At 41.5% G+C, this 13,980-nt stretch overlaps 1 protein-coding gene across 1 annotated transcript in view; it reads right to left on the bottom strand.

The window, feature by feature from the left end:
* grik3 (glutamate ionotropic receptor kainate type subunit 3) overlaps nt 1–13,980 on the bottom strand; it is a 437,968-nt gene that overhangs the window by 186,010 nt on the left and 237,978 nt on the right. The window contains exon 10 of the mRNA XM_048613095.1: nt 7,361–7,564. Within this exon, the coding sequence (XP_048469052.1) occupies nt 7,361–7,564 (204 nt within the window). The remainder of the gene's footprint in view (nt 1–7,360; nt 7,565–13,980) is intronic.

Raw genomic sequence — 13,980 nt, 5'->3', positions numbered from 1 at the left:
GAAATGGATCACTCCTGTCTTAGCTTGGTAAATGCTTACTAAAATTCTTACTTTTTCTCCAGTTTACTTTTCTTGAAATGTGGAGACAATTTTATGATTCTGTTCCGTTTAATGGCCTTAACCTTTTCTGTTTGAACAACTTGAAGATTTCTATCCAGACTCTTCCAGCCTGGATGCTTTGCAAATTAGAAACCAATGCTGAGGTGGCCAGTTTCCCTGAACTGGCTTGATCCTCTGGCACACCTTCTGAACTGAACTCCTGGTTCTTCTCAACTGAAACTTAGAACCCTGTTTTCTGAAGTAAAAGCCAAACTAATGTCTTAATCTGTTTATCTTTCATAAATGAAATAGTATAAATATTTTTTCCCATTAACACTAAAGGGTTTTCTCAGGCACTTGACTGTAGTCACATGCTTTCTTGGATTGGATATACATAGGTCACTGTTGCAAATGACTTTCTGACCTGTGTTTCAAAAATAACCTTCACAGAATTGAAACCAAAATATCTGTATCTATACACCGCTTTAAACATTAACTTCCTACATGTAGTGATGGAACATGTATCCTCTGGATGTTACATCATAAAAATGCTCCGAGGCATCTTTGACGTGATCTTTTAATTCTGTGACCAGAGCTGCCCAGAAGGACAAAGGCTGCAGTTGCAAGTGAACCACTTAAAATCTTTCCTCCAACTCACTTGATGTCTTGATTTCGAACAATATTGCCATTTCTTCATTGTCACTGGGTCAAAGTCCCTCCTAATGGCACTGCAGCGGTACTAACACTAGATGGACTATAGCAGTGCAAGAATTTGGCACAGGATATAAATAAACAATAAATATCTTCAAGGAAACTTCAACATAAAATGTGCTGGCCTCGCCAATGATGTTCAGACACCATGAAATTTAAAAGCTATATTATTTTGATTTTGCAGAAGTTTTATATACTAACAATGAATAGAAGAGAATTTGGTCAATGTACATAAGTAGGCCATTAAATGTCTCAAGCCAGCTCTGCCATGCAAATAAATCATAGCTGGTCTGCAGCTCAAATCAACTTACCTGCTCTTAATACATTCTTCTCAATACACTTACCTGATAAAGCCCATCAATTTCAGACTGAAATATTTCAGTTGAACCTCATTACTCACAGAATTTTGTGCATTGAAGGTGATGGGAGGGTGCATTGCCAACATCTTTCCTGATTTCAGTTTTCAATGGTCTGGTTGTAAGTTTGAATATTTTTCTCTAATTACTGGATCCCCTCACCAGAATAAATAGCTTTTCTGCATCTAACCCATTAAATCCTGTTATCATTTTAAACATTTCCGTTCAGTTTCACCAACAATAATTAAAGCAACATATGGGGTTATGGGGCTTGATACTCCCTAATGTTAGATATGTCCCAGTCTTACATAACATTCACTTGGGGTGCAAATAGTATATTTAAAGCTGTTAGAATTTATATGTGTTTTCTTTTTCTGTGTTCTTCAGAAAGATTCAGCATGGAATATTTTGAAACAGTCTCTTCCCAAAAGTAGAAGGATGCGGGAATTTGTAACTGCTCAACATATCTGTTGTTATTTCAAAATGTCGCCATTGTGATGGAAGGAATTCTTATTTTGTTTCACATTTCCTGTCATTGAGCAGGAGCTGGTAGGATAAAAGCTGCAACCATTTTCTTTTAAACAATGTTTTAACTGTGGCTTGTTCCTTTGTTTTTGATTTTTTGTTTATTTGAGAGGTAGCTCACCACTCTGGGCAAGTTTGTGTCTCCTCATCTATAGTTATATTTCCATACAGCCCTGCAACACTCACGTCAGTGTCACTTTGATACCATGTTCCGTGTGTGTAGTGCAGCACTGTGTTCACCAGAGACAGAATCGTTAATGACATAAACTTAAGATGTCTGCCTACAGCAACAGTGCATCATATCTGCAATGGACTAGGAAGGACATTTGTACATGATTGCATTTCAATTCAACCAGATACAAAGGGAAAGAATAAAGGCAATAATTGTCTTCTGTTTGGAATACCGGATGCTTGTGCTTCTCAAGGTGATAACATATCTGTATTCTCATATATATTCCTCTAAACATCCTCTACCGTGGCTTCCTGAGCAGCAACAGAGAATCTTGGAACCTGTTCTTCCATACTGTGTTATTTTTCAGCTCAGAATCAGTTCTAAAATTACTTTCAGGACTTTCCCCTACCCTAATGGACCTCCACTTATGAGCTGGAGGCAATGCTGGCTTGAAATACTGCAGGCTAACTTCTTACTAAGGCCCCATTGCTCTCCCAGATGGATAACAAATAATCCTATGGCATGATTCAAAGTAAGGATGTGGCACTTCCTATTGCCCTGCATACTTATCCCTCAAACAATACCTCAAAACCGTCCTGACGGATTGATCATTTATCTCCTGGTCTTTCTTTATTGACTGTGTGCAAATTGTTATGTTTCTCTTCCATAAGTACAGAAATATTTCATAACCATGAACTGCTCTTTTGTTAAGTCATGGAAAGCCCAATAATATTGTCTTTAAAAAGACATTAAACCCACCATAGGATCTAAATACCTTGAATAGTTCCAAGTCTTTAGTTTCACATACAATGTCTGTTTACTTTTCTAAAATGATTCCAAACCATGAGATAACAATGTGTAGAGCTGGATGAACACAGCAGGCCAAGCAGCATCAGAGGAGCAGGAAGGCTGACTTTTCGGGTCTGGACCCTTCTTCAGAAATGGGGGAGGGGAAGGAGATTCTGAAATAAATAGAGAGAGAGGGGGAGGCGGATGGAAGATGGATAAAGGAGAAGATAGGTGGAGAGGAGACAGACAGGTCAAAGAGGCGGGGATGGAGCCAGTAAAGATGAGTATAGGTGGGGAATTAGGGTGGGGTTGTTCAGTCCAGAGAAGACGGACAGGTCAAGAAGGCGGGGTGTGGCTGGTAGGTAGGAGGTGGAGGTGAGGGTTGAGGTGGGAGGAGTGGATAGGTGTGAGAAAGGATGGACAGGTTAGGGAGGCGGGGACGAGCTGGGCTGGTTTCGGGATGCGGTCGGGGGTGGGGAGATTTTGCAGATGGCCTAAAGGCCCTCCGCTTCTTCCTGTCCTGCAGACCCGACCAATCCCCCTCCACTGACACCCTTGTCCGCTTAGCTGAACTCGTCCTCATCCTTAACAACTTATTCTTCAATTCCTCCCACTTCCTACAGACAAAGGGGGTGGCCATGGGTACCCGCATGGGCCCAAGCTATGCCTGCCTCTTTGTACTATAAGTGGAACAATCCCTCTTCCGAAGCTACACTGGCCCTACCCCCCACCCCTTCCTCCATTATATCGATGACTGTATCAGCGCAACCTCGTGCTCCCATGAGGAACTCGAACAGTTTGTCCACTTCACTAACACCTTCCAACCCAACCTTAAGTTCACCTGGACCATCTCCGATACCTCTCTCTCCTTCCTGGACCTCTCTGTTTCCATCTCTGGCAACCACCTGGAAACCGATATCCATTTCAAGCCCACCGACTCCCACAGCTACCGAGAATACACCTCCTCCCACCCACCTTCCTGCAAAAATGCCATCCCCTATTCCCAATTCCTTCGTCTCCGCCGCATCCTGCTCCCGAGCTGAAGCATTCCACTCCCGAACATCCCAGATGTCCTCGATTTTCAAGGACCGCAACATCCCCTCCACAGTGGTCGAGAATGCCCTCGACCGTGTCTCCTGCATTTCCTGCAACTCATCCCTCACACCCCCTCCACACAATAACAACCAAAACAGAATCCCCCTCATCGTCACATACCACCCCACCAATCTCCGGATCCAACGCACCATCCTCCAGCACTTCCGCCATCTGCTATCTGACCCCACCACCAAAGACTTTTTTCCCTCTCCACCCTTATCTGCTTTCCGGAGGGACCACTCTCTCCGTGACTCCCTTGTCCGCTCCACACTCCCCACCAGCCCCACCACGCCCGGCATTTTTCCCTGCAACCACAGGAAGTGCTACACCTGCCCCTACACCTCCCCCCTCACCCCCATCCCAGGCCCCAAGAAAACCTTCCACATCAAACAGATGTTCACCTGCACATCTGCTAATGTGGTATACTGCATCCGCTGTTCCCGATGTGGCCTCCTCTACATCGGGGAAACCAAGCGGAGGCTTGGAGCCCGCTTTGTGGAACACCCACGCTCGGTTCGCGACAAACAACTGCACCTCCCAGTCACGAACCACTTCAACTCCCCCTCCCCCTCCTTAGACAACATGTCCATCCTGGGCCTCCTCCAGTGCCACAACGATGCCACCCGAAGGTTGCAGGAACAGCACCTCATATTTCGCTTGGGAATCCTGCAGCCCAATGGTATCAATGTGGATTTCACAAGCTTCAAAATCTCCCCTCCCCCGACCGCATCCTAAAACCAGCCCAGCTCGTCCCCGCCTCCCTAACCTGTCCGTCCTTTCTCCCACCTATCCACTCCTCCCACCTCAACTCCACCCCCACCTCCTACCTACCAGCCTCATCCTGCCTCCTTGCCCTGTCCGTCTTCCCTGGACTGACCAATCCCCACCCTAATTCCCCACCTACACTCACCTTTACTGGCTCCATCCCCGCCTCCTTGACCTGTCTGTCTCCTCTCCACCTATCTGCTCCTTTATCTATCTTCCATCCACCTCGCCCTCTCTCTCTATTTATCTCAGAATCTCCTTCCCCTCTCCCATTTATGAAGAAGGGTCCAGGCCCGAAACTTCAGCTTTTCTGCTCCTCTGATGCTGCTTGGCCTGCTGTGTTCTTCCAGCTCTACACCTTGTTACCTCAGATTCTCCAACATCGGCAGTTCCTCCTATCTCTGAATCAATACTTCGAGTCCTTCTTTTATTCAGGAAATATAGCTCTTAGGTTTTGATATTTTGTGTTATGTCCTGACAAGATATCCTCTCAGTCAGCTCATTTCAAGTTTGAAAAGGCTGTGATTCTCCTTACTGTCCTCATGACCCAGATGCCAACACTGAGCTCTGCCCTTGTGAACACATCTCTGCACTGCCTTCAGTCTCTGCTTGGGTTTGTGTAACCATCCATACCAAAATCAAGGCTGAACAAACAGCTTGAACAATGTACAATGTTAAAACTGTGTTCAAATAAATTAGTTTTGTTTTTGCTAAAAATGTTCTTCTCTCATCACTGATTACATTTCACACACAAATGCCAAGGGGAATTAACTGTATTTTTTTTTCAAATAGCAGTTTTATAATACTTATAAGGCCTTTTCTTTTTACTGTAAACATGATTGTTCTCACTTCCACATTCTACCCTCGGAAAACCTACGGTAATCCAAAATTTTTCTGCCCATGTTTAGTCCTTTATCCTTGAGTACACTATGCTTCCCAGTTAAGCAACAAAATACATACCCTCATTTTCAAATCCTTCCATGGCATCAATCCTCTCCATCTCTAGATCTCTTGCAGAAGCACAATTCTCCACAATATCTGAGTACCTCTAATTCTGGTCTCTTGAGTATCCCCAAATTAAACCATTTCATCATTAGTGGATATGCCTTCACCTACATGGTCCCTAGAAATTCCTTTGAAAACTTGTTTCCTTTAAAACACTACTTAAAATCTGCCTCTTTGTTCATTTTATCTAAAATCTCCTCATGTAGTTGAATGTCAAATTTTGCTTTGTAATATTCCCATGAAGTACCTTGGGACATTTTATTACAATTGAAGGTCTAGGTAAATGAAAGTTGTTGTTGATTTCAGTTTGAGTATAAACAAGAAAGTATTTGGCACACAGGCAAACGGTCCAGTTGTACAGATGTTCATCTACGAAATCAAAACATTTCATTGCTTTATGTTTAGTATTGACATTAGCCAGCCTCAAGATGCACACACAGCAATGTTCATTGTGTATGATATTACTTTACAGCAATCTGTACTTTTATATCTGCTGCAATTTTGAAGCTTGATCCCAAATGTTGAGGCCAAATGATTCTGCCTATTTTAGTAAAGTCTAAGCAGTAGGCATGAACAATTAGACCTTAAAAGGCAATCCAAACAAGCTTGTTGAAGTGTATTTACTGAGGTACATATGATTTCTTTATTATTAAAATATTATAATATTTATTTTTTTTATCAATAATAAAACCTCCAAGGTGTATATTTTTAATTCATCCAAACAAATGCGAGAGGTAGTAGCATCATTGCCCACATTCTCTGCTTTGATTTTGAGGACGGCACGGTGGCTCAGTGGTTAGCACTGCTGCCTCAGCACCAGGGATTCGATTCCAACCTTGGGCGACTGTCTGTGTGGAGTTTTCACATTCTCTCCGTGTCTGCGTGGGGGTGCTCTGGTTTCCTCCCACAATCTAAAGATGTGCAGGGTAGGTGGATTGGCTATGCTAAATTGCCCATAGTGCCCAGGGATGTTTAGGTTATGTGGGTTAGACATGGGAAATATAGGGGAATGGGTCTGGGTGGGATGGTCTTTGGAGGGACAGTGTGGACTTGTTGGGCCAAATGGCCTGTTTCCATACTGCTGGGATTCTATGAAATCTTTAAAATAGAGTAGAAGTACATTAACTTTAAAAATATGAAATAAGTTATGATCATTTAATGGCTGTGAGGCTCATTAAGAGGAAAATCTGAAGCTATTAAAATGAATCCAATCAGTCTATTGTGGCTTACATCCGATAGAATAAGGTACATCAGTAGACCTATATGAGTTAGCAGGGAGATTGAAGTCTGCTATGAAGCAACAGTAAGAAACTAATTACATTTGTTTCAAGAGTTCTTGAGGTAGTTTATGAAACTAATTTTAATGGCATCTGTTGAGTTTGTTCCAGTGCTCTACTGAATAGGAAAATTTAGTGGAGGTTTAAGCACAATGAAGAGTATACATTTAAATCAACATCAGGGTAAGTACACAAATGAAAAGCACCAATCTCATTAGTCTTTTAGTGGGGGCATAAGTATTGCGAATGAAGTGCACTTGCCCTGATCTCATATTTTTGCCTTTATTATTAACATTATCACTGTTTTTATTTATTTAACATTTACATTATTTCATAAGAGCTTCTGCTCTAAACCATTTTAGTAAAGTACACAGACTGGGCTTTTGTGGGCAATGGATTCCACATGATCTTTGTTTTGTGGGAGCTTTATGTAATTTTATGTTGATCATTGCACCCATAAATTCAGATCTTTAACAACCTTTACGTATGGTTTTCTAGTTAGGTATGTATTGGCTCTGAGAGTGAAAGTGCTGAGCGATGCTTCCAATAATTCATTCATATCATGTGCTTGAGTGTCCATAGATGAAGCGGTCTTAAAATATTATCCAAAACCCAACGTTACTCACGTGATCAATGAGCTCCTTCACCATGCCATTCCATTGCCCCTTGTCATCTGGAGTTCCATATTTTCCATCTTGTGTCAGCTGAATATCATAAACAAAGCCCAAGATACTGGATAATTCCTTCAGCAAATCAATGCAGTATCCTTCAAATCGGTCATTACCAGAGAGTGGCTTGTCAGACTTCTTAAACATGACATATGGTTCCTCCTGTGAGCAAGTCAAATTAGCAACAGTTAATTGCCAAGGTCACTTCCAATGCTGAAAGCATTTAGTTTGGATACGTGTCCTACCTAGGTGAATGACAATAATAAATTACGTTTACTCAGTTCTCAAGCTTTATTAAGTTCTAAAATTAGGTTGAAGCCAATTAGATAATCATTTCCTCACTTTTAAATGCCTTTATATACCTTGTATGTGTCAAGCTTCATTTGTTCAGGTTCATATATATTGCAGGTATATCAATGCTCGGTATTATCCCACATGTCAAGATAAAAGTACTGCACCTGTACTTTTGCTCAATGTTAGGCAACCGGTTGGCTGATTAGTCCTTTTAAACTTTAAGCTTGGCTAATGATAAAATTCACATCGTTATTAAATTATGATCAGTAGACAAGAAGAATCTAGTTACCTCTTTTCACAAGATCCATAAAAAATGTTCCTTTTGCCCCAATGGCACATTGGTATGTTTCCCTGTTTTTTTGGATGATTGATTGATTAGTCCGATCCATTTGAATTTTAACCATGATGATTTCAGACAATGGGTAGAATCTTGTCAAAGTGTTTCATCTGCTGCTGGTGAGCTAGTGAGAGAGCCACATTGCTTTTTCAGGGCACAACCAGTGAACCAAACATCAATCAGGTAGTGGCGAGGATAACTGTGAGCCTTTCTCTGGAAATGAACCTGGGGCCCAGAAGTCCCATTCAGTGAGAGCTACCAGCCAGTCAGAAACTGGGAGATAGCAAGAACTGCAAATGCTGAAGTCAGATCCAATGAAGTGTGGAGCTGGAGGAACACAGCAGGTCAGGCAACATCAGAGGAGTAGGAGAATTGATATTTTGGGTTTACATCCTTCATCAGGACTGGGGAGGGGGAAGGGAGCTTAGAAATAAATAGAGGGAGGAGGTGTGGGAATGGGGTAAGGTAGGTGGGATGGTGATAGTTGAATGCAGGTAAGAGGTAGTGGATTTTGGTCAGTGGGAAAGGTGGGGTGGATAGATGGGAAATAAGATGGACAGGTTGTGTCAGGTCAAGGAGGCGGGGATGAGAGGGAGGGTTGGACATGGGATAAGGCTGGTGCGGGGTGGTGTGGGGAGATTTTGAATGTGGTGAATTCTATATTGAGGCCATTGGGCTGTAAGTTCCTGAGGAGGAAATATGAGTTGTTGTTCCTCCAGTTTGCTTGTCACGTCATTGTGACTCTGGAGGAGGCGTAGGATGGACATGTCACTAAGGGGTTGGGAGGGGGGGTTGAAATGGTTGGCGACGGGGAGGTGTTGTTGATTAGAGCGTAAAGAGCGCAGATGTTCTGTGAATCGGTCACTGAGTCTGCACTTGGTCTCACTGATGTAGAGAAGACCACATCGGGAGCAATGGATACAGTAGACCAGTTTGGAGAATGTAAGGTGAATCCCTGTCGGATTTGAAAAGATTGTCTGAGGCCTTGGATGGAGGTGAGGGGGAAGGGATTGGTGCAGGTGTAGCACCTCCTACAGTTGAAGGGAAAGGTGCCAGGTGTGGTGGGGTTGGTCGGGACGAGGGATTCATACGAAAGGCAGATAGGGGTAGGGGTAGGGAAGGAAATATTTCTTTGGTGGTGGGGTTGGATTGCGGGTGGCGGAAGATGATGCGCTGGATCCAGGTCACTCCACAATTCCTTCATCTGCTCCACACTCCCCACCAACCTCTTTATAACTTCCTGACCACAGATCAACAAGAAAATCTTACAGATTGTCAACTTACCCAACAGCTCTTTCCTGTCTATAAGGTATGGGACATGTTCCTGTTTCCATTTTGTGTCCAATGGATTGGCTAGAACAACTGCTAATCAAATCAGCTGTGGCATTGCTTTGACTTTGATATCAGCTCCCCAGAAAGCTCAAACAGCAGGGAAGGTTCTGTTATAAATGTTTGTTAGGTGCAGCTGAGATGAGATAACAGTCCCTTGTCTTTTCCAGTCATCCAGAGTAATGATATCAATATTCAGCCATTTCTGAAGCAACAATTGGGAACAAAAGCTAACAACTCCCTTTGGACCTGATGACTTTCATTGCAGGGTTTTACAAGTGGTGGATGCAGAGATAATGAATGCACCGCTTTTGACCTTTCAAATTTCCCTGTATATTCGGAATCATTCCCCATGGGTTAGAATAATCCCACTATCCAAGGGATTGGGGCGATGTGTTGGAAATAGTGAGAGAAATCATGAATGTGTAGGCTTGTAGCCTGACATCAGAATATACAATGCATGCTAGAATCCATAAAGAATTTGGTAGCAGTGACTTGGTGGAGATAGCGCAATGTTTTTTTTGAAAGGGAAATCATGCTTTCCAATTATTTTTAAATGCTGATACAGTAAATTTGGAATTTGACATTGCATTTGATATGCTGCTACACAAAAGGTTGTTACAGAACAATACAACACAAAAGGTTGTTACACAAGATTATAGGTATTTGGATTAAGGGTAATATATTAGGTTGGATTGAAGATTCATTAAAGCACAGAAAACAGAGAAAAGGATTAAATAGGATATTTTTGCAATGACAGATATCTCAAGAATCAGTGCTGGTGCCAATTGACCATCTAAATCAATAATTCCAATTCAAGTTTGCTGAAGACACAAAGCAAGGGGAGAGAAGAATGGAGACTGGTAACGTAACTGGGCAGGAAGGGGTCAGGTGAAGTATAAAGTGGGGCCAATTGAAATTATCCACTCTGGTAGGAAATATAGAAAATTTAAGCATTTCCAATTGTTGAAAGATATCTGTAAATGTTGTAAATGTTAGTGTTCAAAAGGCTTAATGAGTCCCTGTACTCTCATGGCAAAAAGTGAACATGCTGACACAATGATCAATGAGGGAAGCAGTGCAATGTTTTATTTTGCAAGGATATTGGAGTATAAAAGTAAATTATACAGGGTTTTGTTGAGACCACACTTCTTTATCTAAGAATGAATATTCTTGTCTTAGAAGTGGTGGAACAAAAGTTGATGAGATTCAAGCTTGGGATCAGAGGATTGACCTGTGTGGTAAAATGGAACTATGCAGCTCAGACTCCTCGCATGGTCCACGACGTCACAGATGCCAATCTTCAGTCACTTTGAGTCACCTCACATGACATCAAGAAATGGCTGAAGACACTGGACGCTGCGAAGGCATTTGGCCGTAACAACATTCTGGCAATTATACAGAAGAAAATTCAGAATTGTAGAATTAGCCATGCCCCCTAGCCAGGCTATTTCAAGGCAATTGCAACTCTGGTATTTGTCGAACAATGTGAAATTGCCCAGATATGTGTGGTGCACAAAATCCAGGACAAATCCAGCCTGGTCAATTACTGTTCTATGAAGTTACTCTTGGTCATTAGCAATTTGATGGCCGTGGCTGTTGACAGTGTCATAAAATGGCCCTCACAAATGAATAAACTACTCACTGATGCTCAGTTTAGATTCAGCCAGGGCCACGTAGCTCCTGACTTCATTACAAGCTTGTTCTAAACATAGACAAAAGTGCTAAACCCTAGAGGTGAGGTGAGAGTGAGTGAGGCAGCCTTTGACCAAGTGTGTCATCAAGGAACACAAGCAAAACTCAAGTCGATGGGAATCAAGGGGAAATCTCTCTGTTGATTGCAAGCATACTTAGCAAAAAGGAAGATGGTCACTGTGTCTGTGTAATAACTATCAAGTCATTTTTATCTTTGTACATTAACTCATCTATCTTGTAACAAAATATGGAATCTCATTTTCTGTTCATATATCAACATTCTGTTTTGATACCTGAGATTTCATAGAATCCCTACAGTGAAGGAACAGGCCATTTGGCCCAACAAGTCCATACTGCTTCTCTGAAGAGCATTCCACCCCAACTCATTCTCCTACCCCTGCATTTCCCCATGTCCAACCCACCTAACCTGAACATCCCTGGACACTACGGGCAAGTTAGCCTGGCCAATCCACCTATCCTGCACATCTTTGGACTGTGGGAGGAAACCAGAGCACCCAGAGGAAACCCATGCAGACACAGGGAGAATGTGCAAACTCCACACAGTCATCTGATGGTGGAATCAAACCCAGGCCCCTGGGACCGTGAGGCAGCAGTGCTAACCACGGAGCCACTGTGCCGCCCCTTAGCTTTCTCAACTAAAATAATTTTTAAGAAAATTTTTTTAAAAAACCCTGACCAATGAAAGCTGGGGAAGTAGGTGTGAGGTGGTTGGGGCTTTGCAGGGTTGGGAGTGGTGTTAACATAAGAGAATTGTTAGAGTCACAGCTTGATGTTACCCGCAACTCCATATCACCCACACTGTCTCATTTTAACTCTCCAGCAATCCTCTGAAGACTATGGAAATTTCAAAAATGTTCATCAATATCATCAAAACAGTTGAAAATTGGTCTGTCTCCAATGTTTAAAAAATCTTTCAACTACCTCTAAAAGGGAAAAAAAAATGACAAGAGTTTCAAATTCTCAAGTTTGCAATAGGTTATGTTTTCTTGACAAATCTCTAATCCACCCTGTTGATTCAAGTCACCCAGCACTTGAAGACACATGGACGTGCATTGTTATCTGCAAGTCAGCTGCACAAAGTCAGGAAAATTCCTTGAACCTGGCTTTCGGAATTGGCTGACCAGACATCAGATTTTCAATCAGGAAGAGATGCTATAGGTTAGAAATTTTGTGGGCGACCTCTGTTGTAGTGGGGAGAATGCCAGGTGCGCAGGTGGATTATGTGGAAGAACTGCCTAGGGGCTCTGGCACTCTGTAAAAAATATTAGAAGATGGAATAAAACACCCCCTTGCCTTCACTTCTCATTTGCTCTTACAACCATCAACATACTACCCTTTCCCCATCTATACCACCACAACCCACACAATGTATGGCTCCCCCCCATCTAATAATCCCTTATAAATGCCACACAAAATCCTTAACACCTTACAGTGTTCGTACCAACCTAAACTGCATGAACTATCCTCATGACCCTTTACAAACTTACTACCAATTTCATGCAAACTCAGGCCATCCCGGGCTAACCACCTTTTGTGGTGCCATGCCAAATCACAGAGTACCCAACATGGGCAGAGATGTAATAAAATAAAGATCTAATTATCTTTTTGCAGACTTCATCAAATTTTAAAAAAAACTAATTCATAAAAACCCATTCTTTATATTTCCATTCTTTCGACTAGATAAAACCTTATCACAGCAAACATTTTATTCAAGTTCACAATCTTTCCTAATACCCCTAGGGCTATAACCACCTGAAGCTGTCAATCAATCTGTGAAATAGCAGCAACTCTACTGTGACAATCAACGATTGTCAAATCAGACATTACATTTTTAGGCTTGACTGACATTTTTGCCACAACTGAAAGGTTCCTTGCTGCTGTGAAAAATCCAGACCATGCTATTCATCACTGAAGAGTAGCAGTCTTAATTAAGAGCACTGTTAAAAAAAAAATCTTCATTGAATTAGTGCCACAAGAATACATCAACATGTTCAAAGATCCATCAATGAGCCAATGCACCAAATGGAACAACATTTCTCACCCTGTTGGCCCGATTAATGCAAGAATTGTGTTTGTGTCAAACTCAACAAAGATTATTAACCTATTTATTGTTAACTCTCCTTCCTTTAATTGCATTACAGTTTGCAAAGACAAGAAAAGTCATGACTGTTGATATTAGAATTGAATGGATTTTATTGAATTACTAGAATTGATACTTTTCCTCTATTATCTTTAATGTGGTCGCCATGATGACAAAATTGAGACACTTTTCTCTAAAGGTGTCTGTATTTGATGAATTCTGTTAACCACCAATTCACATCGTAATAGAAAATATGATGCTGAAAATAAACAGGGTATCCTATTCAGGCAACACTTCAGCAAAATAACAGACTTCCCAGCAGCATTTTCAACTATATTTGCTCTCAATTTTATAGTTTTATGGCCTGTAAATTACTTCAGGAATATGTGAAATATTTTCCTTAATTTCCTTTATACCTATATTTCCATCCTAGCAGAAAGTTTAATAATCTGTACCATTTTTCTAAGAACCTTGAGTTTATGAAAATAAAGTCTATTTTGAATTTTGCCTGAAGTGTATTTTTTGAAGATTTTGAAGCAGAGTGGCAATTTATTCACATCAGTAATAATAGGACAATTTGTCTCAGTGAGCTGTGCTCTGCACCATTTCTACTTGTGATTTCTGCAACATTTTCAATAGGTTTAAAGTTTAATTGACTGAACAATTATTAATAATGCTTAGTTTCAACGATGAACACATTTAAAGCTCAATACAAAAACTGAACCATGTAACTCTCTTTGAAAACATCAAGTATTTTGGAAAGAAAACAATTACCTCCCAATATGGTACCATCTGTGCTAGTTCATTTAAGATGTTACATTT

This window comes from Rhincodon typus, chromosome 27 (genome assembly GCF_021869965.1).
Source record: "Rhincodon typus isolate 14 chromosome 27, sRhiTyp1.1, whole genome shotgun sequence".
Lineage (NCBI taxonomy): Eukaryota > Metazoa > Chordata > Chondrichthyes > Orectolobiformes > Rhincodontidae > Rhincodon > Rhincodon typus.
Note: the sequence above shows the minus strand (reverse complement) of the source record. Positions and strands in the feature narration are given on the sequence as shown.